General features: G+C 51.2%; 7 protein-coding genes across 7 annotated transcripts; 1 reads left to right on the top strand and 6 right to left on the bottom strand.

Moving 5' to 3' along the window:
- Positions 1 to 1,345: 1,345 nt before the first annotated feature.
- BDW70DRAFT_128063 (NUDIX hydrolase) lies at positions 1,346 to 2,932 on the bottom strand. Its single transcript, XM_073735374.1, has 5 exons — positions 2,667 to 2,932; positions 2,430 to 2,586; positions 2,292 to 2,318; positions 1,827 to 2,195; positions 1,346 to 1,756 (listed from the first exon to the last, which is right to left on the bottom strand). Exons 1-5 carry the CDS (start codon positions 2,841 to 2,843, stop codon positions 1,431 to 1,433), a joined length of 1,056 nt encoding a protein of 351 aa, XP_073600413.1. The 5' UTR covers positions 2,844 to 2,932; the 3' UTR covers positions 1,346 to 1,430.
- Positions 2,933 to 3,060: 128 nt separating this feature from the next.
- BDW70DRAFT_128062 (MRS7 family protein) lies at positions 3,061 to 5,321 on the bottom strand. The gene is made up of 3 exons (XM_073735373.1): positions 4,984 to 5,321; positions 4,380 to 4,906; positions 3,061 to 4,332 (listed from the first exon to the last, which is right to left on the bottom strand). Exons 1-3 carry the CDS (start codon positions 5,048 to 5,050, stop codon positions 3,295 to 3,297), a joined length of 1,632 nt encoding a protein of 543 aa, XP_073600412.1. The 5' UTR covers positions 5,051 to 5,321; the 3' UTR covers positions 3,061 to 3,294.
- A 1,132-nt stretch (positions 5,322 to 6,453) lies between these two features.
- Positions 6,454 to 8,875, bottom strand: BDW70DRAFT_128058 (glycerophosphocholine acyltransferase). The gene is made up of 3 exons (XM_073735372.1): positions 8,676 to 8,875; positions 7,628 to 8,500; positions 6,454 to 7,576 (listed from the first exon to the last, which is right to left on the bottom strand). The coding sequence occupies exons 2-3, from the start codon at positions 8,434 to 8,436 to the stop codon at positions 6,865 to 6,867; spliced, it is 1,521 nt and encodes a 506-aa protein (XP_073600411.1). The 5' UTR covers positions 8,437 to 8,500; positions 8,676 to 8,875; the 3' UTR covers positions 6,454 to 6,864.
- Positions 8,876 to 9,768: 893 nt separating this feature from the next.
- On the bottom strand, positions 9,769 to 11,475 carry BDW70DRAFT_156080 (DUF2841 domain-containing protein; the record flags this gene model as incomplete). Its single annotated transcript, XM_073740141.1, has 5 exons — positions 9,769 to 10,247; positions 10,303 to 10,488; positions 10,554 to 11,009; positions 11,096 to 11,300; positions 11,362 to 11,475. The coding sequence occupies 5 exons, from the start codon at positions 11,473 to 11,475 to the stop codon at positions 9,769 to 9,771; spliced, it is 1,440 nt and encodes a 479-aa protein (XP_073600410.1).
- Positions 11,476 to 16,673: 5,198 nt separating this feature from the next.
- BDW70DRAFT_147235 (alpha/beta hydrolase) lies at positions 16,674 to 17,540 on the bottom strand (the record flags this gene model as incomplete). The annotated part of the gene is made up of 3 exons (XM_073738683.1): positions 16,674 to 16,738; positions 16,785 to 17,055; positions 17,127 to 17,540. 3 exons carry the CDS (start codon positions 17,538 to 17,540, stop codon positions 16,674 to 16,676), a joined length of 750 nt encoding a protein of 249 aa, XP_073600409.1.
- Positions 17,541 to 18,675: 1,135 nt separating this feature from the next.
- Positions 18,676 to 20,590, top strand: BDW70DRAFT_128052 (kinase-like domain-containing protein). Its single transcript, XM_073735371.1, has 2 exons — positions 18,676 to 20,114; positions 20,178 to 20,590. The coding sequence occupies exons 1-2, from the start codon at positions 18,921 to 18,923 to the stop codon at positions 20,328 to 20,330; spliced, it is 1,347 nt and encodes a 448-aa protein (XP_073600408.1). The 5' UTR covers positions 18,676 to 18,920; the 3' UTR covers positions 20,331 to 20,590.
- Positions 20,539 to 23,289, bottom strand: BDW70DRAFT_66280 (putative C6 transcription factor (OTam)). The gene is made up of 2 exons (XM_073744515.1): positions 22,692 to 23,289; positions 20,539 to 22,598 (listed from the first exon to the last, which is right to left on the bottom strand). The coding sequence occupies exons 1-2, from the start codon at positions 23,177 to 23,179 to the stop codon at positions 20,867 to 20,869; spliced, it is 2,220 nt and encodes a 739-aa protein (XP_073600407.1). The 5' UTR covers positions 23,180 to 23,289; the 3' UTR covers positions 20,539 to 20,866.
- Between the last annotated feature and the right edge of the window lie 1,641 nt (positions 23,290 to 24,930).

The raw sequence follows: 24,930 nt of genomic DNA, 5'->3' as shown, positions 1-24,930 counted from the left end.
AGTATCTAAAATCAGAAACGTCAATACGCTCCTTACCTGCTGTATCTGCTCAAGTGGGCACCCCGGAAAGGCCATGCCATGAAATGCCACGCCATGTGAGACCAGCACCACGATCCGAATCAGCCTCAGCATCGCAATGTCTTACATCAATCTCGCTTCAATCTCGCGTGCATGACCATGAAACAAAAATGAATTCCAGCCTCCATCCATTCCACCATACCCGTTCGAACAATCCTTCCAAGGGGTTTCTACCCGATATCATCGTCAACCCTGATACCATGATCTAGTCCATAGATAGCTGATAATCATCACATGTCCCACATTACAAATCTATGATAAGGAGAAAGCAGCAAGTATCAAGAAGATTAGATCTCTAATCCGTACTCTGCATCATCGTTTGCAGTTTCATTTCAGGTTGCAGTGCTGGAGTTTGGGTCGGCTGGTGGCCTGCATGGCACTTGATGTCGGATGCATGATGGGTCCTGGAAAGGAACAGGAGCGAGCTAGCTGAGCTGATTTCGTAGCAGTGGACAGAGCGGACCTAGTCTAGCTTAGCATTCATGTCTGGACAGAGTAACCGGGGTATCTGAGTCTAAAGTTGGATGAGAAACTCCGAGAGATAGAAAAGATCTAGGGTTGCGACTACCCGTAGGCGTTTCGAGAGTGTGCGTATGGATAACGTCACGACCGCGCAGTTGACTGAGTTGATGACTCCGATCTGATCTACTCGACTCGTTCTGCCTTCCTACTCCAACCAGCAGACCGTTTGAAGTCATCCATAAGAGGGTTCTAGTATGATGGTCTTCTACCTACCGCTGCATTGCATTGCAGCCCGTAGCTTTCGGCTAGCACCAGATCTGCCAAGTAGGCGAATTCCGTGACTTAGAATCAAGCACAGGTTGAGACCTAGGCCGACTAGCTAATTTTATCTTAAAAAGTTAAAGAAATAAATAAAATAAAATTAAAATAAAATTACGCGCGCAAGAACGAAGAGGAGATGAGAGGTGAGCAATGCATGGACCCGGAGTCGGTTCCGGCTGGTCAGGTTCAAGCCCTAATTACTTGTTAATAAGGATAATTCAATGTACGCTCAACGTTGCGACAACGTACGGTAGCATAGTTCGGCTTCGCTTCTGAGGGTATTGCAGCATTATCCCGAGCCGTTTCCGGCCTGCAGTGTATACAGAAATTGGAGGTCTGCATACGGACACCTCAACACTACGTAGAGTGTTCAATAAGGTAGTGACTAAAATGGAAGAGTCCTATATGTCATTTATAGCTCTTTATCACTTATGGCTAGACTCTCCTTTCCCGTGTGATAGCTTAGACTCAGTCAAATTCTATGCCGTATCCCATGTATAAACGCTCCTTCCATAACGATCCACAATATACCCATTTGCGATATCCGCATCCCTATCCATGTACGTACATTAAATCTTCGGCGCTAGCCGGCCCCTCCTCCTTAACCTCGCGATCAGCTCCTCGTCTCCAGAATGCCGATTATGCTCGAACTCCGGCTCAGTGCGGTACGCAATCCGGGCCGCATCGACAAGGATTCTGGCTGTCATGCCGAACACTCTGTACCGGGTGACTAAATCGGATCTCCCTTGTCCATCTGCTTGGCCTTGCGACTGATGACTCCGTTTCTGCTTGCTCTCTTGCTCCTCTAGATCATGAACAGCCTCTTCCTGTCTTGCATGATGCGGACGCGGCTTCACCACCTTGTCCGGGTTTACGGGGACGAAGAATTGGTGCACTGGTCAATCACCCATCAGCTTAACTCTCGCTCAGTGGGGAGGGAAAGGTGAAGGGAAAAGGTCTCGCACTCCTCCATTGCGTCCCCCACCACTCATTCCAAACACCTCTATACCACCCCTCATCGCCAGCAGGCTTCAATTTTAAGAAGTCGTGAAACGGCGCCGTAAAAACCGCTGCAACCTCCCGCGCATCCAAGCGCGGAATCAACGTGGTCTCTGGATCCGCGTTTTCGCCTGTCCTCTCGTCGAACGTATGCAGGAATGCTACGCACGGCCGCACAACTAGCTCGGTGCGGGCGAGTGAGCACGGTATTTCGCACAGATGTTCTACTCTGAAGGGGGTTGGGAGGGGCTGGGTTAGATTTGGCAGGCCAATTTCCTCGTGGGCTTCGCGGCGGGCGGTTTGAAGAGGGGTTTCATCCAACGAGTCCGATTTGCCTGGGATAGATGGTTCTTAGTTCCTAGTGGCGCCAGACTATACCTATGCGGCTCTTTGAAAGGGACAATGGAGATCTGGGTAGGCTCTCATCTTACCACCTGGTAAAGCAGCCTGTCCTGCATCTGTCCATGCACACGGTTAACCAATGTCTGCGAAACCATAGATATTGAAGGCAGATACTATCGCAGTACTACTCTGGCGCACAGTGACAATCAAGAAAGACAGAGACATACAAGAACTAAGTGTGCTCGCCCTTATCGTCAACACAACCCTCAAGTCGCCCTTCGCATCCGCATAGAGCAGAAGTAGGACTGCTGCGCGACGCGACAGCGGGACGAGGTCGTAGCTGGTTGGTGGGGGCTTGAATGCTCTTAGGCGGTTGATCGCTTCCTGGGACGTGTTAGGACCATGCAAGCACAAATAGCCGACCAGGCGTATAGTGACTGGACGGATAGAGCAAAGCGATTTACCTGAGCAGCCGCATTCAGACGGGGCATATCGATTGCTGATGGTGTTGAATGTGACCGAGAACTAGATGGATGGCGGTATCGAGGTGCGGAGAGCGGAGGTGGAATGAGTAGGGCGTTGAAGCTGAGACTGGGCTGATGATGGTTGCGTAGAGCGCGAAGACGTTGCGCTCTGCGCATGCTCCTAGTAGAGTATTCCCAAACGGCCCGATTGTCTGGGTTTATTTAATAGGGTGATCAAGTCGATGATTGGGTGCGGAGGAGATGGGAGGAGGTTCTGTGGTGAAGGCGGGTGGGTTGCCGAGGTTGCGGAGTTTGGAAAAAGGCCTTGGAACCGAAGACTGCCAGGGAATGAACGACACCACACTCCCAGGTGGAGGCTACAGATAGAAGATTTGGAAAAAATGTACAGTTTATATATCGTTTAGGTACATATCAATCGCAGGAAAATCCGCCGTATCCATCCAACCGGTGACGCTCCAACCGTCGTCTTCCCAGTAAGTCAAGAACCCTCGCTTCTCCCATCTATAAAACACAAGGAAATAAGAGTAGATAGTGGTGGTGTGGTAAAACAAGTCTATAGTACAACATAACACAGACAAGAAGGCAAATACACGCGAGAGGAAGTAACCTATTTGGTTTCCTTCTTCTCCTGTACGGCAGGCTCAGCATCCTTTTCAGCCTTCTCGCCCTCTTGCATCGCCTCGGAAGCCTCTCCGGACTGAGTTGTCTCGTATTTGTGGTCCTCATCGATATTCTCGGTGTCCTTGGGGGCGGCAACACCCTTCTCTTCGTTCTCGCTGTTCTGCTGGTTCTCCTCGTCAATGAGCTCTTGCTGCTCCTTAATGACCTCGAGACGCTGCTTGTTAGTCGCAGCACCCTCGGCATTGTGCACCTCAAGCTCAATCTCGTGGAAAAGTTCTTCGGGGATACTCGACAGGACAGCCTGGAGAGACTCAATCTGAGAAGACATCTCTGCTTCCTTGCCGCCCTGTGCGTAGACATAGGCGTTGCTGAGGACCAGCAAAGTCGAGGGAACCCCCTGCTTCAGACGGAGGTCAAGCCATTGAGAGAGATCATCGCGGAGGCGGGCGGGAGAGACACCGTGTGTACGGATACCCCGGGAGGCACAGGCCATCTGCAGCTCGGGCACAGAAAGAGAGTCAATACCCTCGTAAAAGATAGCACGGTCGTCCCGCTTAATCTGGCGCATGCGGTGACGAATGTTGTACCGGAGCATGGCGTCAGTGCCGAACGTGTTAAGGTTCATGTACTTGCAGATACCAACAAGCTGGGGTCGGGACAGATTGTCCAGAGTAAGATCATCCTTGAAGATCTTGCAAACCTTAATGACGTCCTCAGCCGACGGGGTCTCGCCGGTGCTTCTGATCTTCTTGAAGAACTCGGCAAATTCCTCGTTCTTAACACTTGCCGCCGTCACGGGCAGACCAGATTCCTTCAGCGTATTTTTCAAGAACGTGGAGACTTCTTTCCGGGTCGAGCTCAGGCTGAGCGCCTTCTTCTCACGGGCAGACTTTCCCTCGTACGTGCTGGGCAGGAGATTGGGGAACAGCTTGAGCGCAACGGGAAGCAGCAGTTCCGCAAATGGAATGATGACAAACATAGAGAATGGAATCAGCCGGCCGAGATCCGTTACCGTACGTTTAAGCTAGACCGTCAGCATATATACGAGAACGCCCGCCATGTAGAACCAACCTGTCTATGCTCCCTGCGGCTGAGCTCATACCCACCCGCCATCTTCAACGCCAGTCGTGAGCTGATCCGAACTTCGGTAGCAAGGAGCTTAGTGCCATCCCAATAATGCTGAATCTCCTTCTTGATCTTCTGCCCTATTGTCAACTTCTTCGGCTCCTTCTTCGGCTCCTCGACAGCCTTCTTATTCTTATCCTCCGCAACACTCTTAGTTGCCAAATCGCTCTCCTTACTCGTACTCTGAACATTCTGCGACTGGATTGATACCTCTCCTTTCGGGGTTGTATTTTGATTTGCCTTCGCGCTCGCGGGCTGCGTCTGGTCTACGGAAATGGGTTTCTTGGCCTGCTCGGCGTTGAAGCCAGGCGGCGGGAGGTTTGATGAGCCGGATGTGTTTGTTGATTGTTCTGTGGCATATCCGCGCTTCGGAACGAGGATGGCGAGGGCGGTTACTTGAGAGGGGAAGTTTCTGCTGTTGAGTCGGAGGCCTGTCGCGGCTGCTCCTAATGCTCCTGCATAGCGCTGTCGGGCTGTCAAAGCATAACATGTATCAGCAACAACAGAAGCAACAAAGTATGCAAAAGAACCACATGAAGTTAAAACTCACCAATGGTGTTGGGCCGCAGCACGGGGTTGGAACGCACAAGGCGGGCGGACCTCATACTGACGGACATGGCGGAAGCCTAGGTGGTGCTCACAGGAGCAAGCGGGAACAGTACAGAGACGAACAACTCTAGCGGGGGATTATAGTGCCCGGAAATTTCTTGGTAAATTGATATCGATGCAGTGAAGGACAATGAATGATGGGAAGAGAAGCCGGTGCCAGCTTAGGAAATCCGCAAGCAGAGCCGGGCGGTAATCACGTGACTCGGAGTTACGTGTATCCCCCGAACGGCCCAGGCCTTCCAGCACCAGCCCAGTTTCGGGTTTTACGACGTGGCGAAAGAGATTCCCGAGTGGATCAACGGATGTAGTCTCTGAATACCATTGATTGCGGCCGAAATTCGGAGCGAGGCACGTAGCAAAGACGTTCCGTGGTGCAGCGGCAGCGCTCGTGAATAGGAGTACCTACAGACCGCTTGCGCAGTTCAGCTAGAGGCTTTTTGGGATTTTTTTGCAACGAAAGCACATCAAGCCCCCAGCAATTTTGAACTGGTTAGGGTATTTTGACAGGTAATTGTTCGATGAGAAGTATGCGACTCATATTTTACAACTGGCTGAAGCACTCTTGTCGTTCAGTTTTGGTTGCACGCCATCATAGCCAGAGCCCGTATGGTCTACAGTACAACGAGTTGGACTAGAAGAACTATTGTAGAGACAGTCGAAGGCCATCTGCTTGAGACTTTTCTGTTCTTGCTGAGCGTTCTACGTATTTGGCCAGCGACGCCAGTGTTGCCGGACAGTATGGGAAAGGCTCAAGATATCAGCTTGGGTGTAGCTCATGGGCTATTTGACGCACGCAAAGTCACGAGATTGTTGGGAGTTAGACTACCACACCATACAGGACATGGTGAAGGAATCTTTTTGATAGTTTCAACAGACTTCGTGGTATGCTCCCATAGTGTTTGAGAAATGTCTGCCACGGCATCATATCTCGTTGGCGTGATCACGGGCCGAGAAGCTTGAATCACCGTCTAACTCCGTTTCGCGCGAGTGGGAGATTCAACCATGGGACCGAGGGCGTGTGTCTGAAATCCTATTTACCAACTTTCAGTGGACGCTTTGAGAGGCAAATACCTGGTATGGCATCAGCCTCTGCAACATGCCATGAGCGGAGCAGTCGCAAGCCAAGCCAAGAGTTGCAGGCCTGGAAAGTAATAGCAGCGGGCCGTTCCCCATCATAGTCCGGCTTGGCGATCTGTAAGTCTCCTGACTATATCTGCATCTGTCAGAGGGCTCAAGCCGTCGTGGTTGGTATCACGCCAATATACCTAAACCTAACCTATCACCGCTACCCTTGTCCAGCGTCTAGGCGTGGCAGGCCCCCTCGATCAGAGTATTGAGGAACCTGAACTCTTTATGACGAGTACTTTGGTCTGATATACGATATACGTCCTTACTGGTCTTAGATTGACCGTAGCAGCAATGAAATCAATATTCGAGTCAACATCAGCAGTCTAATTATCTCTAGTCGAAAGAGCACGCGATCAATAAGCAGAATCAGCGGAAAAGAGAAAATAAAATCAAGGCAAGTCAGATAAGGTATGAACGAACGAAGGGTGAAAGGCTGTAATGAAAGAACGACCTAATAGTGAAATTGGGTATCATGGTGGCCATTTAAATGCGAGAACAATTCCAACTATACTCCAAAAGAGAAACAAGGTATTAGTAAAATAGTACTGCTCGGGATAGTCAGCAGCAGTTCACAGTGGTTGGAGTACTGTCTCTCCGTCTAGAAGACGGAAGATCGTTCAATTTGGTTGTCAATTTGGTTGTCAGGTAGAGAGACCAGTCCACTTTCCGCGCGGTTGCTCGCCGAGAAGATCGTTTATTTTGTGCCGCCCTCAATGGCAGTTGAAACTCCATTGGAATCAAGAAGAGGGATTTTCTCAATACTGGCGTTATCGGAGTTGCTCCGGGAAGAGCTCCCGTTTGACTGCTTCTCCTCAGCGTGAGCGGCAACACCGGGAGTCATCGGGGTGATTGCTCCCTCGGGGCTAGACTGCCATCGAGCAACATCTTTCTTCAACTCCTCCAGCTCTTTCTGGAAGCGCTTGCCGAACACGTCAATATAATACGTTGCACCGTTATGGATACTCAAGATGAACAAGCCTGTGATAAAGATACCACTAGCCCACCGCGACCAGAGCCAGATGGGGCATGGGATCATGGTCAACAGCGCGTAGGCATATTGAATCATCATGAACGCAGGGGCTTGAAGTGATTCCGGAAGGCTGAGGACAAGTCGGCCGATCCAGGCCTTTGCATACGACTTGCGAAGCCACGTGAAGCTTGTAGGACGCCCGGCTGCAATCTTGTCTGCACGGCGGACAGTGATAAACAAGTGGTAAGAGAGCTGCCAGATGACGTACGGCACAGTCGCCCAAAGCATCATTGATAGGAGCCCGAAATGTTCAGGAGAGCCCGGTGCGCTTGTTTTGATCTCATAGGCAGCCGGAAACCTTTCCTTCATGACGTCCAGAGGTGTTAGGTGGACAATGCAATGAAGGGTCACCGGCGGCATGATATGGATGAAGAGACTATACTCGGTTAGTCATCGGAAGCTAGAGTGTGGGCTAGTGAAAACACACCTAACAACTTTGTCCATGCTATGGAAAACCATGGAGTTGCGCCACATGGCAATCGCAACTGCGTTGTTTCCGAAGGTCAAGCAGAAAGTGCTGATAAAGAGCCTCTTGTACTGCGGGAACACCCAGATGGAGAGCATGCAAAGCACGTTGACAAAGTAACAGAGGTCCGCCAGGAAATAGTGGTATCCGATCGAATGATACCTGTAAAACCGTATGGGCATAAAATAGGCGAGCTGCGCACTGAACCAGATGTAGAAGTATTCGGGGTTCGACCCAAGCAGATAGCCACTGATGAAGATGTTGAGAACACCCGCTATGAACGAGATCTTCTCACGAAGTGTGACCGCAGAAGCTGCATTCCACCGTTGAGACAGGCGTTCAACTCCAGTCTTCATCCGACGACGGTACTTCTCCAGCTGCTCATCGGCGGTGGGCACTCTTCGTTTCCATTCGCCAACGACGCGGTCCCGCGCATTTTTAGAGGTCGACCGAAGCTTTTCCTGCTGCTTCTTGACCTTCTCTCTTTGCAGGTTGAGAGAGCGCTGCAGCCTTTCAAGCCTTTGGGATAGAGACAGGTTATCGAGAAGGTCGAAAACAGTGAGCTGGTCAAGGGGCGGAAACGTCTCCCAGTCATCCTGGTACGAAAAGGAACTGCGCGACAACCGGGGTCTAGTAGTTGGCGAGCCTGGAGGAGAGAAGTAATCCGAGCCAGAGTCCAAAATATCTTCCATATCTGCAGGTTGTAGCTCAGGCGTGTCGCCGCCCTTCGCGTCCGACTTCCTCCGCTGATGTACGCCGCCTTCGTCCATGATGAGTTTCTGTTGGAAGGAGAATATCGTGGGGCCGTGAGGACTGTCGTGAGGGTATGGCCGACTGAGGAAACGCGAGATTGTTAGCAAACCCATACTTCGCGCCGAAACTGACTCCGCAACAAAAAGTAAACAACTTGCTAGCACTCGCCCGAGGCGGAAAGAGTAGCGGAGAACAACAAGCAAAATAAAAAATATGGTATCCTTATCAATGAGAAGCGGGGTACAAAGACCCTTACCAGTTCAGCACTAAATAACTTATCGGTACTTCGACGACTTTTGGATGTTGGGGATCGGAACCAGAGATGCACCAGTGACCGTCAACGTCCTAGGCGCATGACCGTGGGTCTACTGTCGGAAGATAAGAACCAATACTCCAGTAGAAGGAATCAGAAGGCCTGAGAGCGACCACGGGGCGCTGAAGGAGGGAAGACGAGCAGAGAGGCAAAGGTATGGATGGAAAGTTGGGGACAAACAGGAATGACGATGTTTTGCGTGTGCCCGCGTCACAGCTTGTGGTTGGCCCGAGCTTGGATGAGGGTCTGGCCACGGGATCGGCATCCAGAGTGGGGCGAGTTAAGGGTATTGACACCTAAGGCAAGGAGAAAGACGTGAAGGTATAAAATAAGATATTGATGTCGTTAAAACTGTAAAAGTCAGGCAGCAACTCTAGGAGTTGGATGCTGTATAAGAAGCCAACTCTCCAAAGCATCTGGCTGATTAGATACCTTCTTTTGTCTAGAAGCGCGACATGATTCAGGTATCTAAGCGCTCAACGTATAAAGAGTATGGTCTTGGGGCTATGAGCCATATCAGAAACTGAAGTGTAGATATTACCCAGAATTCCAGGCCTTCTGGTGAATAATCTCAGGTGATTGCAGTGCCCTGTATGTCATGGGTGGCTCATCTCAATGCCGACTCTGTACAACCGACATGACCTGAGGTAGTCAGGCTTGACCAACATCAGTAGGTGCGCCATACTTTTGTTGAGTTACAACCCTGGACTGAGAGGTTAAAGTGACCAGGCTATTTTTCTGACTGGACATTTTAAGAGCATCAGATTCCGGTTTCTGATGCGTGGCGACTCCCAGGAGAATCCGTACGCCGGGGTTGAGTGGGAGTTTTATCTACGCCAAAAGCACACCGTGGACTTCTATTGTCTTACTGCTTGATTAAACAAGAAGATTAAAAAGAGCCGATGTATGCACACCCGAAACTCCAGTATATACACCTTGAACCCGCTAAGAAAGATGACAACAGCGGACAATAAAGATAAGAAATATAATTGAGTATAAATCTGTACCCCGAGAACATGAACGCCTGGACCAACTTTTAATAACTGGAAAATGAGAATTGAGGGTGCATGGTAGATGTCGCGAGCGTATCCCAGAACCCAGGATGGGTACTCTGAGGCTGCGTGGCAAAATGTTGGGCGTAGAGGTCGGGTAATGAGCTAGGTCCCTGGGGATGGAGACTCTGGGATGCGCTTGTGTTTCTGGCAGACTCAGTCTTTGATAATATTGCCGGATCAATATCAGATGAGTAGCTTGCTAGGCCCCTCTCCAGCGAACTGTTTCGGCTCGCCGATGAGGCTGGTGAGATGGGCCGGTAGCACTCAGAGTCTGCAGGTCGTTTGCCGTTCCTTAGCGACCGGTGAGGTAGATCTTCTGAGACGATGGGGATATCGCGGTATGACCTGCGGATCGGCTGCTGGTTTGTTTGCGTTGTTGAGCTCGAGGCAGGTTGGTCAAGAACGCTACCTTGCTCTTCTTCCATGTGTCCATACGAAACGTGGACCATGTGGTCGCCGCCTGATGATGCTGGTGTTAGTTCCTAACATCTGATAGTGAGATGCAGCAGACTCACTAATCTTCCCATCCAGATATAGCTCTTCCTGGTTGCGAACGTAGTAAATCTCGTCCAGAACTTGCAGACGCTTTTCCGGCTGAATCTGCCGCCTCACATCTAAGCCAGCGTCCTTGAGTTTTGCGGCGGTGACTCCATGGCTGTATTTAAGCTCGCAGAGAATATGTACCAGGAGCCGGATCCGCTCTGCATGGCAGTCTACCGTCAGCATGCCCATCTGATGGACCGGAGCTTGGAGGATAAGAACTTACCACGCTTGTGAAGATGATCCGGCTCTTTGTGTTTCACGCCTTCCGGCCACCATCTTGGCTTTGTCTTCTCTGGGTCCGGCTGTGTATCCTCTGGGTCCAGAAAGTTGGCCAGTCTGGAGGTGTTTGATATTTTGCCATTGTACGGAAAATGAACTTGCTTTCTGGGCTCTACCATCTTCACATACGCCTTTGCAATCACGCGGCAGTTGAGCTGCTGAAAATCCTCAAATGCTCTCTCATAATATTTCCGCAGGAGCTGAGTCTGCCCCACGCGAAGTGTTGTTCGCTTGAGAGGGGGACCTGGGGAGGGGGGTTTCCATGAGTGTGCAATACCAGAATCGACGCGTCGCAGGCGTCTACGTCGCTCGCCCTGAATGGACTGCCATTCGTAGGGAATCAGTTCCGCCGGTCGGTGTTGAGTTGGAGGATACCAGGAAGAGGCTGGCAGTCCCATCGCTAGAGACGGTAAGGCGGAGTCAGCTTCCTCTCTTTCCAACTTCCTTCCACTCTTTTATCTTCTCTCACAAGCACATTTTACTCACCTGGGATATTCTGCAAATTAGGCTGCCACTCTCGATTAACGAACTTTAGAAATCTCTCTTGCACCTCGTCCGTGAAAATCGCCTTCTCATAACCGGTAAGGCACGACGATGTTTCCACCTGAAGCTCTCCCCGATGGTCAATGAACATGACGGCGAAGCGGGAATAAGGTAGGGCAAACTGCGTCGGCTGGTGACATGGAGGCTCCTGCACACAATCATGATTAATACGAACAATTGGACTTATGCGAACACCGCTCAATCCATACATTTGATCCTGGCTGAGCAGCCATATCACTATACGTGATCTGGTGCTGTTCCTCGTCCTTCGCTACCAGTTCAGGGTGGCCCAATGGATCAATCCTATAGGTGGGACTTGTCATGGTCAATGAGACACACCGACTGAATGCACGATCGCCTCAACTGGTCTAAGGAAAAGAGTAGGAGCTGGAAAGGAACAGGATAGAAGACAATGCGCTCTGCTTGTGAATATGCCGATGCAATCTCCAAGGTAAGACGATCAAAGTCGGTTGGGAGCAGCAGGATATATCATTTTTTTTGCCAACGGTGGCCCAGCTATGTTTGGCATTGGTGAAAAAAGTGCGATGAAAAAGTACTTCTCTTGAACGCTCTGTTGGCAGTCCCTGGACTTCTACTTCTTCGTGGCTGAAATGACATTCAGGCTAATGCATGAAAAACAAATAGGTACATACAAGTACAAAGGTTCAGCCACTCTGAAGAAAGAATGAGAGATCGTCCGATAGGCGGGGATCAAGACTGCAGATCCTGGAGTCTTGAGCGCCTGGTCTCGCTTCATCTCTTACGCTTCAGAATCTCGACAGGGATATTGTTTACTGTTCTGTGATGATTCGAGCACTTCGTACGGGGCATATTTTGACAAGCCGAAGATTTAACCAGCGTGATGATTGCCATGACAGCAAAAAAAGTCGAGCGACAGGGACCAATGTTTGCAGCCCCATGGTCCGTACTCAGGCATCCATACTACCGGACCAGACTTAGGCTGCGGACAGTCAAGTACCGGTACACTGCTGACATATTGAGAAGAGATGTAGCTTGGTCTAGGCCTACAAGGTGACTTTTGTTCCACCATTGCTGTATTGATGCCGATCAATATCAAGTGTCAACTGAACAGTTCTTAACGCACCTGGAAGCTTTATCCCGCTTAATGAGAAACAAGTACTCAACTCTTGGGTTCAATGTATCAACCTGCAGTGGGAGCGTCGTCACCCGATGAAGGGTCATCCCGGATACTTCCAAGCTCCAACCCTGTACCACTCAGGCTTTCAATTTGTCAACTTGGGCTTTGGAAATATCTCCCAAACTCCTGTCAAACTCTCTATCCTAACCTATTATCCATGATCTGAGCTGAGGTTATTGTGGGCCGTTCTAACACTCTCCCTAGGGGCAACAGAAGACCGACCGGACCCGCTCATTGACAACAAAACTAAACTTGCTTCTTAGATAGGTGGCCGTACAAGAATACGGATGCCAAACCGCCAGTCATCAGTGGAGCTGCTCATCAGACTCCAGCAATGGACTGGTTCATGCTAAATTTGAGGGAGGGTTCTTGAGGCCGAAGCTTGATGTTCGTGAGCAGGAACCATGGACCTGGAGCTTAACAGGACACACTTGTTGAGCAATGCAAATGTACCTTGAGATTTATAACACTACGCCGCTATCCAGAGCCTCACGCTCATATTTCCCGGTAACTGTACAGGATCGCGGTTTGGGCGAGTGTGTAACAATGGATTTTACTTCCTGAAGGAATGGTTGGTCTCATTACTCTTCAGGAACCTCAGATGGATCTGGGAAGCCTTTAGGTATTGGGCGCCTGCATCGGAGTCGCTCAGGGAAAGAGGGCGGAACAACATCACATATAAACGGCACACAACCTCTCGGTCTTTGGAATGGCATCGGGCACGTCACTTTGGCAGTTCGGGACAGTTGGGGAAGCATATTCGAAGCCGTTCAACTCGAAAGAAGACAGGGGAATATCCTCGCACTTTGCGGGGAAACGAGGGCCATTTTGATGTTTTCTTTTTCTTCAATTGAGCCATGGATTGCCATTCGTCATCTCACAGTTGTGACAGGATTTCAGCGAATCACTGGTTGTGGATAACCCGCTGCCAGGGAATTGTTGCAGAAGTGGCTTGTGGGCTCCGGGGTCTGAGCAACATTGAGTATACCTATGAAATTGACCTATCGCGCAGGTACACCAGCCAACGTCCTGCGCCTTCCTGATATCCAAGCAACCTGCCAAAAAAAGCATTCAGAGTCAAGTCCCTGCCTTTTGGAGAATGCTCTGTTTCTTGCCCAGCGATAAAACCATGCAAGATGATAGCAAGTAGAAATACAACCTCATCTATGGCAGCCCCACATCACTAGCCCTAGTGCTGACAGAAGCAGATAGATCAACTGGTGCTTTGCATCAGGCTCTAGCTTTCCATTAGTCGTCATTGGAAAACAGAACTACATGGGACTCAAGAGAACAAGATCGCAACTCCAGCATTTGAGAATGAACCACAAACTAGCTATGCGCAAGTACGAAGCTCAGGTATGGTGAGCCTATAGGTTATAGCCGGTGCTATGAAGGGTACCTACGCCTCCCAACATATTTCTTCTTGCTTCCTGGATACTACAATTCTTGTTTCTTATGACACTGCTAATGTACCGAGAGTTCAACGCTCAGGCTACACAGACCACCGAAGAACACCCCAGTCCTCAAACCCCACTGATTCGCATATCCATAGCTCGCGGATCACATTCATACTTTCCGGCATCACTTTCTCCTCTCCATGCGGCCAAATAAACTTCGGCTTGCTCCAATTTATTAGGAAAAGCACCAAAACATAAACTTTCGCCGTGGTCCCAGGAGCCTGGGTCGGACTCGATACATGAAAGCGACAGGCCAAGGGTGGCCCACTCGAAGACTCTTAACTCTCACTGTCTGTAACTGTCGCCTCAGAAAGCCAAGGCAAAAATCAGCTCTTACTTCCATGGGCATGGGAGTTTCAGGCAATGCGTCGATGCTGTACAGGGACAAGGCTCCGCGGTATGGCTCCGCGGTATGGCTCAGTAGTAACTTGGCTCGTTCATCTCGCTACTTCGTACAGGATGTCTCGCGTGCCGTTGCACTGCATATTTAGACTGGCTTTTCTTATCTTCCACCGATACCCAGCGACAGAATATGCTTGGCTTTGCCAATACAAGTGCATTGACGCTTGCAACGGGACCTAAAAGGCTATGCCACGCGGAAATGACCAGTCATATCTTCATCTCGGAAGGCTGTCCGCATTGACACTCAGCTTCGCCTCCAGATCTAGAGGATCCAGAAATCGCCCCCCATACAGGCTTGCAGGATCTTGATCGCATCATCCTTGTCCAATTTCCAACAGACTGACCTGGCGATGAGAAGACCATGTGACCATGTCGCATTTGGCAAAGCAACAGTCCCACTTTCCACTGCGGAGGTGCTAGTGCCACCATAGCCAAAGCAAGGGGTGCTGACTTTCTGCTTAGCGTTTCAAGTCTGTCAATAGTTTCTTCTCTGATGTAGGTGAATCGTCAGATGCTTAAACTTAGTCCGGGTTCTAGACGTCGCGGCCATGGGCGAAGGGCCCTACGAGCGGAACGTATCGCAAGCTTTCGGCGTGGTACTACTTGTCTACAGACTACGTACTTATTGACGGGGCAAATTTGCGATATTCCTGACAATTTTAGTATTACGCTGCTCCGTGTTGATCTATCTCTTGCATCCAGCAAGCAAGCGGGAGTTCCGGGCCGGTGCATCCGGCAAAGTCCGCTCAGAACAGGCACAGCCGTGAGATTGCGACTGAGGCAAGAAGAACGCTATACAGATCCTGCCGCCTATGTCGCAGCTGAGATATTCCTACATCTTGCAAGGCCGTGCTACCGGGCAGGCTTTCTGAGTCATCGCTTGACGTACACCGGAGTGGAACACTACCGTATCAAGTAAGCCCTACCGATCACTTACAGCGGACAATCTTTAGCAAGGGTTGGCGATGGAAGGTGGTCCCTCTGGTCCTCGCTCCAGTTATTGGAGCTTCTGGATAGATGCAGGGACAAGGCTGATCGAGAGTGAAGAACTTTCTATGTTGACCTGCTGGCCGTCTTCTTGCGGGTGAACTTGTGGCATTCGCCAAGGGCGTGGCTGTTTTCGAAACAACTCAGCCGGAGAGCAAAGCTGGCATTCGTGTTCTGGGATTCTTCTGGGCATAGTTGCTCCAGTAGTGACTCATTAATTTCGGGGATGCGCTGTTGAACGGTCTGCGCTCGTGTTGTCTCCTGAACTGGCAGATTTTAAGGCTCGCATATTCAAGTCACCAGCTCGACCGAAAACTAGCCCTAACTGTCTGTATGTCGAGATAATCCCCTGGGACAGTCCGCACAAATTGGACTCAATCGTCTCCGACTCCACCAAATTACACTTCAAGTTTCTAGGCAACTAATTCATCCTAGCGATTTCTGAGATACTGGAGCGACATACTGAGAAAGATCTTCGTATGTGATGGCCGCGCACGAAGATAGTGCCTGGTAACAGACGAGATTCGAACCTTTCAAGCTCTCTTTGAAGTGATCAATCTTTGACTCAAGCCAATGTCTTCAGCTTGGCAAATCATCCCCGCTGGTCCTAGGGTCTGTCGATTAAACTGGGTATGAGTGCGGATTTGACGCACTATAGAAAATTGCCCTCCAGTGTCACTGACCTTAGACTTTCTGAGGAACTGGACTCAGCATCCTTGGGTTATTGAGGGTAAAGGTTAAGTTACAATACTTGGTTTGTGGCGTCATGGTGGATAATATGTTTGGAGATCTCGCTAGCCATCCTCCCGGACTGAGTGCCTTGCGGCTGGCATAGGTAACCAAGACAAGTATAGTAAGTGACGGAGCGCTCTTGGAGCTTGAAGATTCTGAGTCACGCCTGCAAGGTTCAAATGCCTTGTATTGAGCAATTTCACTGGTATCCGCACTGGAGCTTGCTGGCTACACCGTCTCACCGGAATTCATCAGTGAGCGTCGAGCAACTCGAAGCATTGAGCACTGCGGGTGCTACAAACTGGTCACTTGAAGTAAAAGCAAAGGAGCAGCGCTTCATGGGGCTCTAGTGTCTTTGCTTTAAGATCTGTCTGTTCTCCGACTCTTCTCACTTCGCTCCTACTGATCTTCAACCAGAGAATAGCCGAGGTTGCGCTACAGGACTAATCGGAAAATGATGATGATGCTGTCCAATGATTGCGCACAGCCATTTTCAAGTTATGTAAATTATTTATGTCCGGCGGATGTTCTGCCTTTTCTTGCTCGGGCCATGTCTACGAAACACAAAAGACAAGTCTCAGTCCATCCAAAGAGCGTTGACCGAATGAGTCTTCAGATTGGCAGAGGAGAGATCAATTGTGATCTTGATTCCCTTGCGCTTGACCCCTTGCGCTTGACCCGGGTGCTCGAATTCTCGAGTATACAGGGTCACAAACTGCATATATACAGGATGACTCAACTGCCCAAACAAGGCCCAGAGCCTTTTCATGCATCTGAAGTTGGGTCACCTACTCAGAGAGCACTGCCGGTCGGCCCTGACTTTAGGCTCATACCCAGCCGGATCAAACTCTGCTAACCAGATCCTCCAGAACGTCAGCCAGACTATCTGGCATACTCAAAAACGGCGAGTGAGAGCTTTTGAGTCGGTACGTGAGGTCAGTTTCAAGTCTAGCGGCCATCATCTCCTGAAACAGAAGCGGAAGCGCTAGGTCTTCCTCGCAAAGAATATAAGCGGAAGGAATTCGATGCCAGGGTTCGTATGTGGAGGCTCCAGAAAAGACAGCGCGTGAGGTATGCACCAGCTCGGACGACCACTTTTGTCGCCCTTCTGGCGTTAAGTCATGCATAGCAGCTTCAGCTCCAGCGTTGCAGTAAACATAGTCACCCTGGTTCACGCACGAGTCAACACACTGCTGGCTCCAGTTGCGGGGAGGGGGGAGAGACTGATTGAACCCACCTTCACCTCCATCCAAGGCAGATACTGGCCACTGAGCATATCCAGCAGGCTTTGGCCTTTATCAAGGACAAAGGCAGCCATATAAACAATTCTAACAACACCGCCGTCCTGACCAGATGTTTCGCGATCTGCCTTTGCCAGGCCCTCTACCGCACTGGAGGCAACCACGCCGCCGTATGAGTGCCCGATGACCACGACATCTTTCCCTTCCACTTCCACCAGCTTCTTCAACACCGAGCTGAGCGACGCGATGTCATCTGCGAGGGTTTTATTTGGAGGCTCGGCGCCGATGGAAGGGTGCGGGGGTGCTTCAGATGGAATGCCTCTCTCCAAAAGCTTTGCACGAAGAGCGTCAAAAGCAGGGGGGGTCAGCCATGCGCCAATCGAGAGGACAATTGTAGGCTTCGTCGCCATCTTTTTTCTTTTTTTTTTTTTTTCGAGAGGACTGGACTTGTCTGGCGCCTGAGTCAAGACCTTCTGTTTATGAACAGTGCGCTCCCGCTCGCTCCACTCTTAGCGGGATTTGATGCGGACGCTCAACAGGACCCCGGCCAACTAAACAGACTAATACTAACTCAGCCTCTCCGAGTTTCACGTCTGGCTAGATGGCGTGCAAAGGAATGGGTGAATGCACCGGATCCTAGACAGAAATGGCACCAGACTGAATGCCAGTCCAGAAGCCGTGACCAGAATCCGGGGCCCATTAGCCATATGTGCAGGCCGCGTCATGCCTGTTGGACTAACAAGCCGGTTGTTTTGCCAGGGCGCCTGCGAGCCTCCATGACCACCAAGAGATCTATCCACAGTGAGTCTGTTGCTGGCTATTGCCGGCCTTTTACCGTCTCTCCTCTTCACCCGGCTTCGGATGCTGAGTTTTCCTGGCTGACCCCTCATTCGCTAGATACCTACCTCGGCCCATCCTTTATTATCTCGTGGAGGCCAGGATGGAACTGGTGAGATGGAAACACCGACGCCAGCATCGGCGGATCAAGGTAGATGACCGCGATGACCGCGAATGGAGAAAAGCTAGGCACGGCCTGCTACTATGGACTCGCAAGCATAAAGGCAAGCTAGAAGTACCTTAATCAGCATATTAGCTGCGTTTTAAAGATTTATTCGAAGAGGCGAGTACATACCTATCAGGGCAGAAATAGACAGGCGAGGCGCCCCTAAGCATATATATATAAGGGAAAAGATGAGAAAAAAAAAAGTCTTCAGTTCTGTCCTACTTCAATGTCGTCAAGCTCAGTGCCGCCCAGCAGAAGCTGTACTGCTATGCTTGCAGCGTGCAGTGGCAAGCTCATCTTCAGCGACCAAGATGGTTCTTTGTGACTAAGCTTCATGAGTTGGCACTTGGCCTATTGATGGTTGAAATCCATATCTGGTTACTTTCAGCTATGGAGGCATGTTTACTCTGTAGCCTGGTGACACCGTCTTTTGCAACGGGCTGATATTAGCCAATCATCAAGGCATCAAGTGTCTGTGCTGATGTGGTTGAACAGAAAGCCCAGCCTTGGGTCAGGAGATCCTTTCTTGGCCATGACATCTACCAAGACTTCGCCACTTGCGACTTGCAACTCAGACAGTCATTTGATACGATTCTCAGTGTGACCATGAGAAGAAGGGGATAATGTCGGCGCCACTGACTGAACTGACCAGCGCGCCTGTCCCCGCATTAATTCTAGCCCTATATAAGAAGACTGTTCAGCCCTATTGCATCCACCACAGTTCAGATATCTTAACACCCCCTCTTCTCTAGCTCCATGATCTATTCCTAGCTCTTTTGCCCTCAGCATGCCTAAAGACTTTCAGCCGTTCTTGCAGCGGTTCCTGCGGCACTCCGTCCAGGAGACCAGCCAGCCCCCAATAACAAACAAACTTGTCGATGCAGACGAGACCGACCTCCCCAGAAATGGCTATGGATCAAGCTTCGAGCCCGGGCGCAAGTACTCAACAGGGAATATCAGTGTCGGATCCGCCGCAAAAGATGGCGCCCATCATCCGCCGCATCAACATTTCCATCCGCCCAACTCAAGACGAGGAAGCTGGGCGTGGGAGAGCCTGAGCGAGTACGTCAGCTTAGGGAAAACGAGCCGGTCAAGCTCTATTTCGACAAGCTTAATATCCCAACGCGAGGACTGGGAGCACTGGGCAGAGAAGAACCTCACAAAGCAAGACCAGCCCGTCGAGAAGGACAAGATGGCGGTAATCACCCGCAAATACGGCGAGATCCGCCAAATCACCGGCCTGAGCGACCACGCCGTGATCCTCCAGTCGCATAAAGTCCAGTACTGCCCGCCGCTGGATCGCTACTATGCCATCAAGGTCTTCCGCCGCAGTCCCGGTCAGAGCACGGACGAGTACACGAAACAAGTCAATGCGGAGTTTGCCATCGTCGCCGACCTGCATCACCAGCACGTCGTCTTGGCCTTCGAACTCCTCCCCATCGGCGGAGGAAATCTAGCCGCTTGCATGGAGTACTGTGCGGGTGGGGATCTTCATTCCCTGATCACGGCTGGACCCTCGCACAGACTTCCCTCGGAAGAGGCAGACTGTCTTTTCAAGCAGCTACTTCGTGGCGTCTCCTACCTTCACAAATCAGGCATTGCCCACCGCGACCTGAAGCCGGAGAACCTCCTTCTGACGCACAGGGCTTGCCTCAAGATCTCGGACTTTGCGAATGCCGAGCGCGTCCGTTTCAATAGTGATGATTCTCAGCATGCCAACGACCCGGCGGGAACTGAACGCCGCAGCTTAGAACCGACACCGTATCTTGCCCCAGAGCGATACCTTGACGAGAGCGAGAGGTACATGTCCAGATCCGACCCCAGAGCCCTCGATATCTGGGCTGCGGCTGTTATATACGTCGCTATGAGGACAGGAAGGAATCTGTGGAAAGCAGCAACGGAAAAGGACGAGGGCTTCAGGGCGTATGTCGAAGAGCGCAAGGCCGAGAAGGCGAATGCTGTTATCCAGGATTCGTGCCATTTATGTCCCACCTATCCCATCTTACCTGCGTCTGGACTCCGGATCACTAATAGCTGTCCACAGGAACGGAGCCGCAAAGTGATATACGCCATGTTAAGCATTGATCCTGGGAAGCGACCAATCGCGACTGAGATCCTTTCCTCCGAGTGGCTTCAGAACATTCACTGCTGTATCTTTGATCATTCTCAAGCAGAGTCTAATGGATTTTCAGCCTGATTCTTGTCGTCTTGGAGAGACGGACTTCGTTGTGGGCTTCGTTTCTCACAGCACCAGTCATTCAACTGCTTTCCTTATATTATAATATATCCCCCGAACTGGTGATTGTCTGGCGTTTTTGGGATGGTTCTATCTTGTCTCCTCTTTACTGATACACTGCTGAGCTAGCTACAGGAGAAGATAATTATCGGGCATGAAGTGTATACACGATATAGTTTAAATCTATCCAAATCCATTCAATCAGGCCATCCTTCCAATCTATGAACATCCGTCATAAGAAATATATACATGGGTCAAATCCAAGTCGGATTATTCAATTCATCCGTGCGTGGTACGTTCCATCCAGGGAAGTCATTCATAAGCGGACAAACGATCATCCAGATCGTAACATGAGGTATCAATGTAAGGCTTAGCTTTAGGAGAAATGTTCGTAAAAAGCTTGCGTCGGGTCGAAGCGGGAGGTCATTAGGCGTGAATGTAAGGTAAGAGTAAGTAAGGGTGGGAGTTAGTAAAGGTGATGGGCGTCGGTGGCAAGGTTACATCGGAGCAACAGCCGCATCGTGCATACTCTCCTCACTAACCGAGGTAGCCGGTGACGCCAACCCCGAGATAACAGAGGAGGTGCCTCCGGTCCCAGAGCGCGGGTCCAAATCCAGAATCGCCTCTTCCTGCGTCGTCCCCGATCTCGTCGAAGTAGAAGCGGTGTATGGTTTTGATGAGCTGGTCATCAGCTCATCGATTCCTGGTTTAGCAGGGACATGATGATCTAGATCCGTTGCGTTGTCTAGAGACTCGAGCGCGAACTCTAGGAACTCGGCGTCCTTTTTGCTGACGCTCAGGGTCCAGCGGTACTCGCAGAGCCGAAGGCGGTAGAACTCGGCTTCTTCCTTGGTCGGCGCTGTTACACGTAGGAGGATGCCAAAGGAGCCGATGAGGGCAAAGTGGGTTCTGGATGCGGCGGGCCAGAAGGAGCGAAGGTGAGGCGGGCGGAGACGGTTTACAAAGTCCATTGCCGAGATGAGGCGGGTCTTTGCGGCGGAGCGGCAGATGTGGGAGAGGTAGGCGTCCGTGGAATCTGGAGAGAGGGAGCGGACGATGCAGCGATGGAGGGTGATTTCGGTGGCGAAGTAGGAGAGGTGCAGGGCGCCGTTGCGGGCATTGTCCTCCGTGATGTTCTCAAAGAGGTCGGTGGCTGAGTCTAGTTTGAGAGATGCAGGTAGACGCGCGAACCATTCCTTGAGACGGATTTGGGCCGGTTTGGCGCGTTCTAGGATGAGACGGGTTCGGTTGCTGCCGGCGGCTTTGAATTCTTGTATTGACTGGAGGGTGTAAAAGCGGTCCAGGATATCGGAGAGAATGGTGGTCAGGGCCACCAGGTGACAGAAGAAAAGCGGCCCGTGGCCCACAGGGGCGTCCTCCGGCTGGGATGCGGTCGAGGCGAACGCGTCAGTAAAATCTTCTTCCACGAGATCCTGCACAGTCCAGTTGGAGGAAACGACATGTGACGGCCGTCCGTGCACCATTGCGGACCATTTGTCCTGCATGTAAAGTGCCCAGGCGAGACGCTTCCTCAGGCCCTTTTCCCAGGTTTCCATCCGCCAGTCGGAGCAATCCTGGTGAAGCCCGAGCTCAAACCCAGCCGTGACCAATTGCGCGTTCAAAGCAGCGGTTTCCAGCGTCGACTTTTGCATGAGTAACAGTCCCGCTTGGATCGTCGATATTGATGCATAGGGTAGAGATTCAGTAAGAAGCCTCAAAGCAGTGGCCTCAAGACGAGCGGCGTCGGGCCGCCGCGCGGACTGCGAGGCTGGCCCGATGTCAACAAACTTGAGGGCCAGGACGTAGACAGCAGACAGTAAAAGCGGAGAGATGCCATTCCGTGTCCTGTACGACTGGCGGAAGACATCTTCCATCAGAATTGGGAAGGTCGGGTGGATGTGCTCGAAGAACTTCTCTACCAAGGTGGACCCATAGGGAGCAACCAGGCTCTCAATGGAGTCCAGGGTGGCGGACTGCGGAGCATCCGCATGCGACATGGTGTTGACGACACGCATAAAAGTGCCGTCGTCGCTGAGTTTCCGTACACGCGAAGCAGCTACGAAACTCTCGTCGTTCTGGTCTACTGGAAGGTAGGCCAGCAGGGCGGGCTCCAGCTCGGTCGTGAGGCCGATGTGCTGGGTGGTCTGATGCCAGTATGATACGGTGTTGAGGCGCGGGTGTTCACTCAAGGGCGAACGAACACTGTCAGCTTTAGAAACGGTCGATAACCTGGCGGGGATAGCAACAATTAGCGCCCCAGTGTCTCTCTGATAAAGTATATCCGAGATCGGCTCTTGAACCGCATCAGATAATGGCTTTTACCTTTTAGGGGAATCCGCATCACTATTGATGATATCGTCAAGTTTACGCTTTTTTGACTGCACGTCAGCCGTGCTTGGACGGCTGGTGCCGGCAGTGCTGGTACTGCTGGCGCTGGTCGCGGTGGCCGCGGTCGTGGTAATGGTGGTGGTGGTGGTGGTGGTCGACGACGATGATGATAGGTTGAAGGTGCAGTCCTGGCGATGAAAGTCGCACGAATAACACTTGTTGACCATTTCGTTCATAGCACACCGACTCTTTCTGCGCAGGCAGGCGTCACAACTCGGTCCATCCCGACCCAGTGCAGAAAGACGAGGAAGGGTGCCAATGGGGGCAGGAGATGGGGATTGCTGTGGTTGAAGCGGCTGCTGCTGTAGCGGCGGTTGCTGAGGGTTATTCTGCAGCAGCGGCCGGAGGAGATGACGGTCAGATGGAGAGCCCTGTTGGAGACCAGCCGTCGAGGACGACTGGAGCGTGATAACAGCAGCCATTCAGGAGACCGCGATAGAGAAGTGCACAGATAGTAGGGTGAAGAAGATGAAGAAGATAGGGCGGAGATCGGCCTCGAATATTGGCAAGAGAATTAGGGAATCGATAATTTGATAGGAACAGGACGGACCCGACCAGATTCCGTCACGTAACAGTCCCGAGTGCCGGGAATTCGCCAGGGCCAGGCAAACCCCAGAAGGGTCTGTTATAGGGTGCTTGGAGAATGTGGTCTGGGAGTGCTGGAGAACGAATGTACGGAGGAACGGGGACTGGGGAGATCGAGATACCGCGCAAGCAGCCAATGAGTACACCCAGCAGATACAGCCTGAGATCAAGAGCCTGGTCTGTTGGTCTGATAGATCACGGAGCCTGCCACGTCGAAACTGAGGCGGAGATGCTTATCAGAGGCGACGGGCAGGAGGGCGAGTGACAAGGTTGATGATAATGATAATGATAACCAACGACGTAATGGTATAATGGTATCAAACCGGGAAGGGAATATAGAGGATCGAGATGATCGATCTATGAGCGCAATCGGAGCCTCTATGGAATGCAATATGAGACTAGAGCCGTCTACCGCAGCCTACTGTGTTCTGCCTCTCTGCTCTTCTGCTTGTTCTGTGTACGGAGCGAGATGGGATGAAGGGAAAAGCTTCAACGCTTTGGAGAAAAATGAACCAACTACTCATCCGCGCCAGCTCTGCTCCCGAGAACATCATTATAAGATCTCTAAGATTCAACCGTGCTGCCCGTCCATCCGGCTGCGACACGACTCACACGAGAATAGCAGGTGAGCTTGAATTTCCACACGTAAGAGAATCCCGTCGTATGGCCGTGTTGACGGTTCCTGCTTCTGCGCGCTCAAAGGCCAGAGATAAGGCGCTCCCGCCTGATTGGGCCGCTGAATTGGCTGTTGCCGGAACGGGCTTGGTATTACGTACAGGAATTCTCGACGCGGGCTCATGTTACCTAACGCTGAAGTAATTGGTTCTGCTACAGCTTTCAGCATCAGTGATTATCATTCGCTTCAATCAACCGTATCTCCTGCAGCACCAGCCGTCCAAGATCGCTGGATAGTTTTATGCACGAACTGAACGCTGCATGACTTCATGGCTGACCTTAACTCCGAGCCCGCGGTTTGCTGTTGGGTCTGATTTTCGTCTGGAACCACCCGACTGGGCGACTCCATTACCTAATTGTGCCTGTATCCAATCACCGGTCGCGATAACACTACATGCCATCCAATAAGACACAATTCTGACTCGAGAGGGAATATAAATCGGGCCTAGCGCCAAACCGGCAACGGGGATCGGCCCTGCAGGATTGCGGCGCCTCCCCACACAGTCGCAGCCCCGGTTTTTAGCTGTGGCTTTGAACTTCAGAGTCGACTACGACTGGTTCGGAGACTTGGGCAGCACTCCGGTGCTGCGGTCGCTGACCTTCATCTGAGAGCTCGCTGGCTCAACCGCGGTCGACACGCGATCCCATTACTAATTCCTACGTGCTAATTCCAACGTGGCTTTTGAGGAAGAACTCGGACCAGGTCTGGGGAGTTGAAGGCTCCGCCGCCGCAGCACCGCCGGAGTATGGAGCTCCGCTTCGGGAAATGTGTCTTGTTGCTTGGCGTTGGCTTAATCTATACGCAGATACGACAACGGATTTATTTTTTTTTATAACATTGTTGATCGATACTATCACACTGCAGCTATGAGGGAAATAAATCAGTAAGCGTATTCTCTGTCATATGCTGCGC

Source organism: Aspergillus foveolatus (genome assembly GCF_047715535.1).
Source record: "Aspergillus foveolatus strain CBS 279.81 unplaced genomic scaffold BDW70scaffold_3, whole genome shotgun sequence".
Classification (NCBI taxonomy): Eukaryota; Fungi; Ascomycota; class Eurotiomycetes; order Eurotiales; family Aspergillaceae; genus Aspergillus; species Aspergillus foveolatus.
This window is presented reverse-complemented; position numbering and strand designations above follow the sequence as displayed.

Coding starts and splice junctions, on each gene's coding strand:
- BDW70DRAFT_128063 (XM_073735374.1), bottom strand. CDS start 2,843: ATGCGCAGAGCGCAACGTCTTCGCGCTCTACGCAACCATCATCAGCCC. Junction 2,587..2,666: donor GTCTGAATGCGGCTGCTCAG/GTAAATCGCTTT, acceptor AACACGTCCCAG/GAAGCGATCAACCGCCTAAG. Junction 1,757..1,826: donor GTGGGGGACGCAATGGAGGA/GTGCGAGACCTT, acceptor GTGATTGACCAG/TGCACCAATTCTTCGTCCCC.
- BDW70DRAFT_128062 (XM_073735373.1), bottom strand. CDS start 5,050: ATGTCCGTCAGTATGAGGTCCGCCCGCCTTGTGCGTTCCAACCCCGTG. Junction 4,907..4,983: donor GCTGCGGCCCAACACCATTG/GTGAGTTTTAAC, acceptor ATGCTTTGACAG/CCCGACAGCGCTATGCAGGA. Junction 4,333..4,379: donor GCCGCAGGGAGCATAGACAG/GTTGGTTCTACA, acceptor CTGACGGTCTAG/CTTAAACGTACGGTAACGGA.
- BDW70DRAFT_128058 (XM_073735372.1), bottom strand. CDS start 8,436: ATGGACGAAGGCGGCGTACATCAGCGGAGGAAGTCGGACGCGAAGGGC. Junction 7,577..7,627: donor AGCATGGACAAAGTTGTTAG/GTGTGTTTTCAC, acceptor AACCGAGTATAG/TCTCTTCATCCATATCATGC.
- BDW70DRAFT_128052 (XM_073735371.1), top strand. CDS start 18,921: ATGCCTAAAGACTTTCAGCCGTTCTTGCAGCGGTTCCTGCGGCACTCC. Junction 20,115..20,177: donor TTATCCAGGATTCGTGCCAT/TTATGTCCCACC, acceptor AGCTGTCCACAG/GAACGGAGCCGCAAAGTGAT.
- BDW70DRAFT_66280 (XM_073744515.1), bottom strand. CDS start 23,179: ATGGCTGCTGTTATCACGCTCCAGTCGTCCTCGACGGCTGGTCTCCAA. Junction 22,599..22,691: donor GATGCGGATTCCCCTAAAAG/GTAAAAGCCATT, acceptor TATCCCCGCCAG/GTTATCGACCGTTTCTAAAG.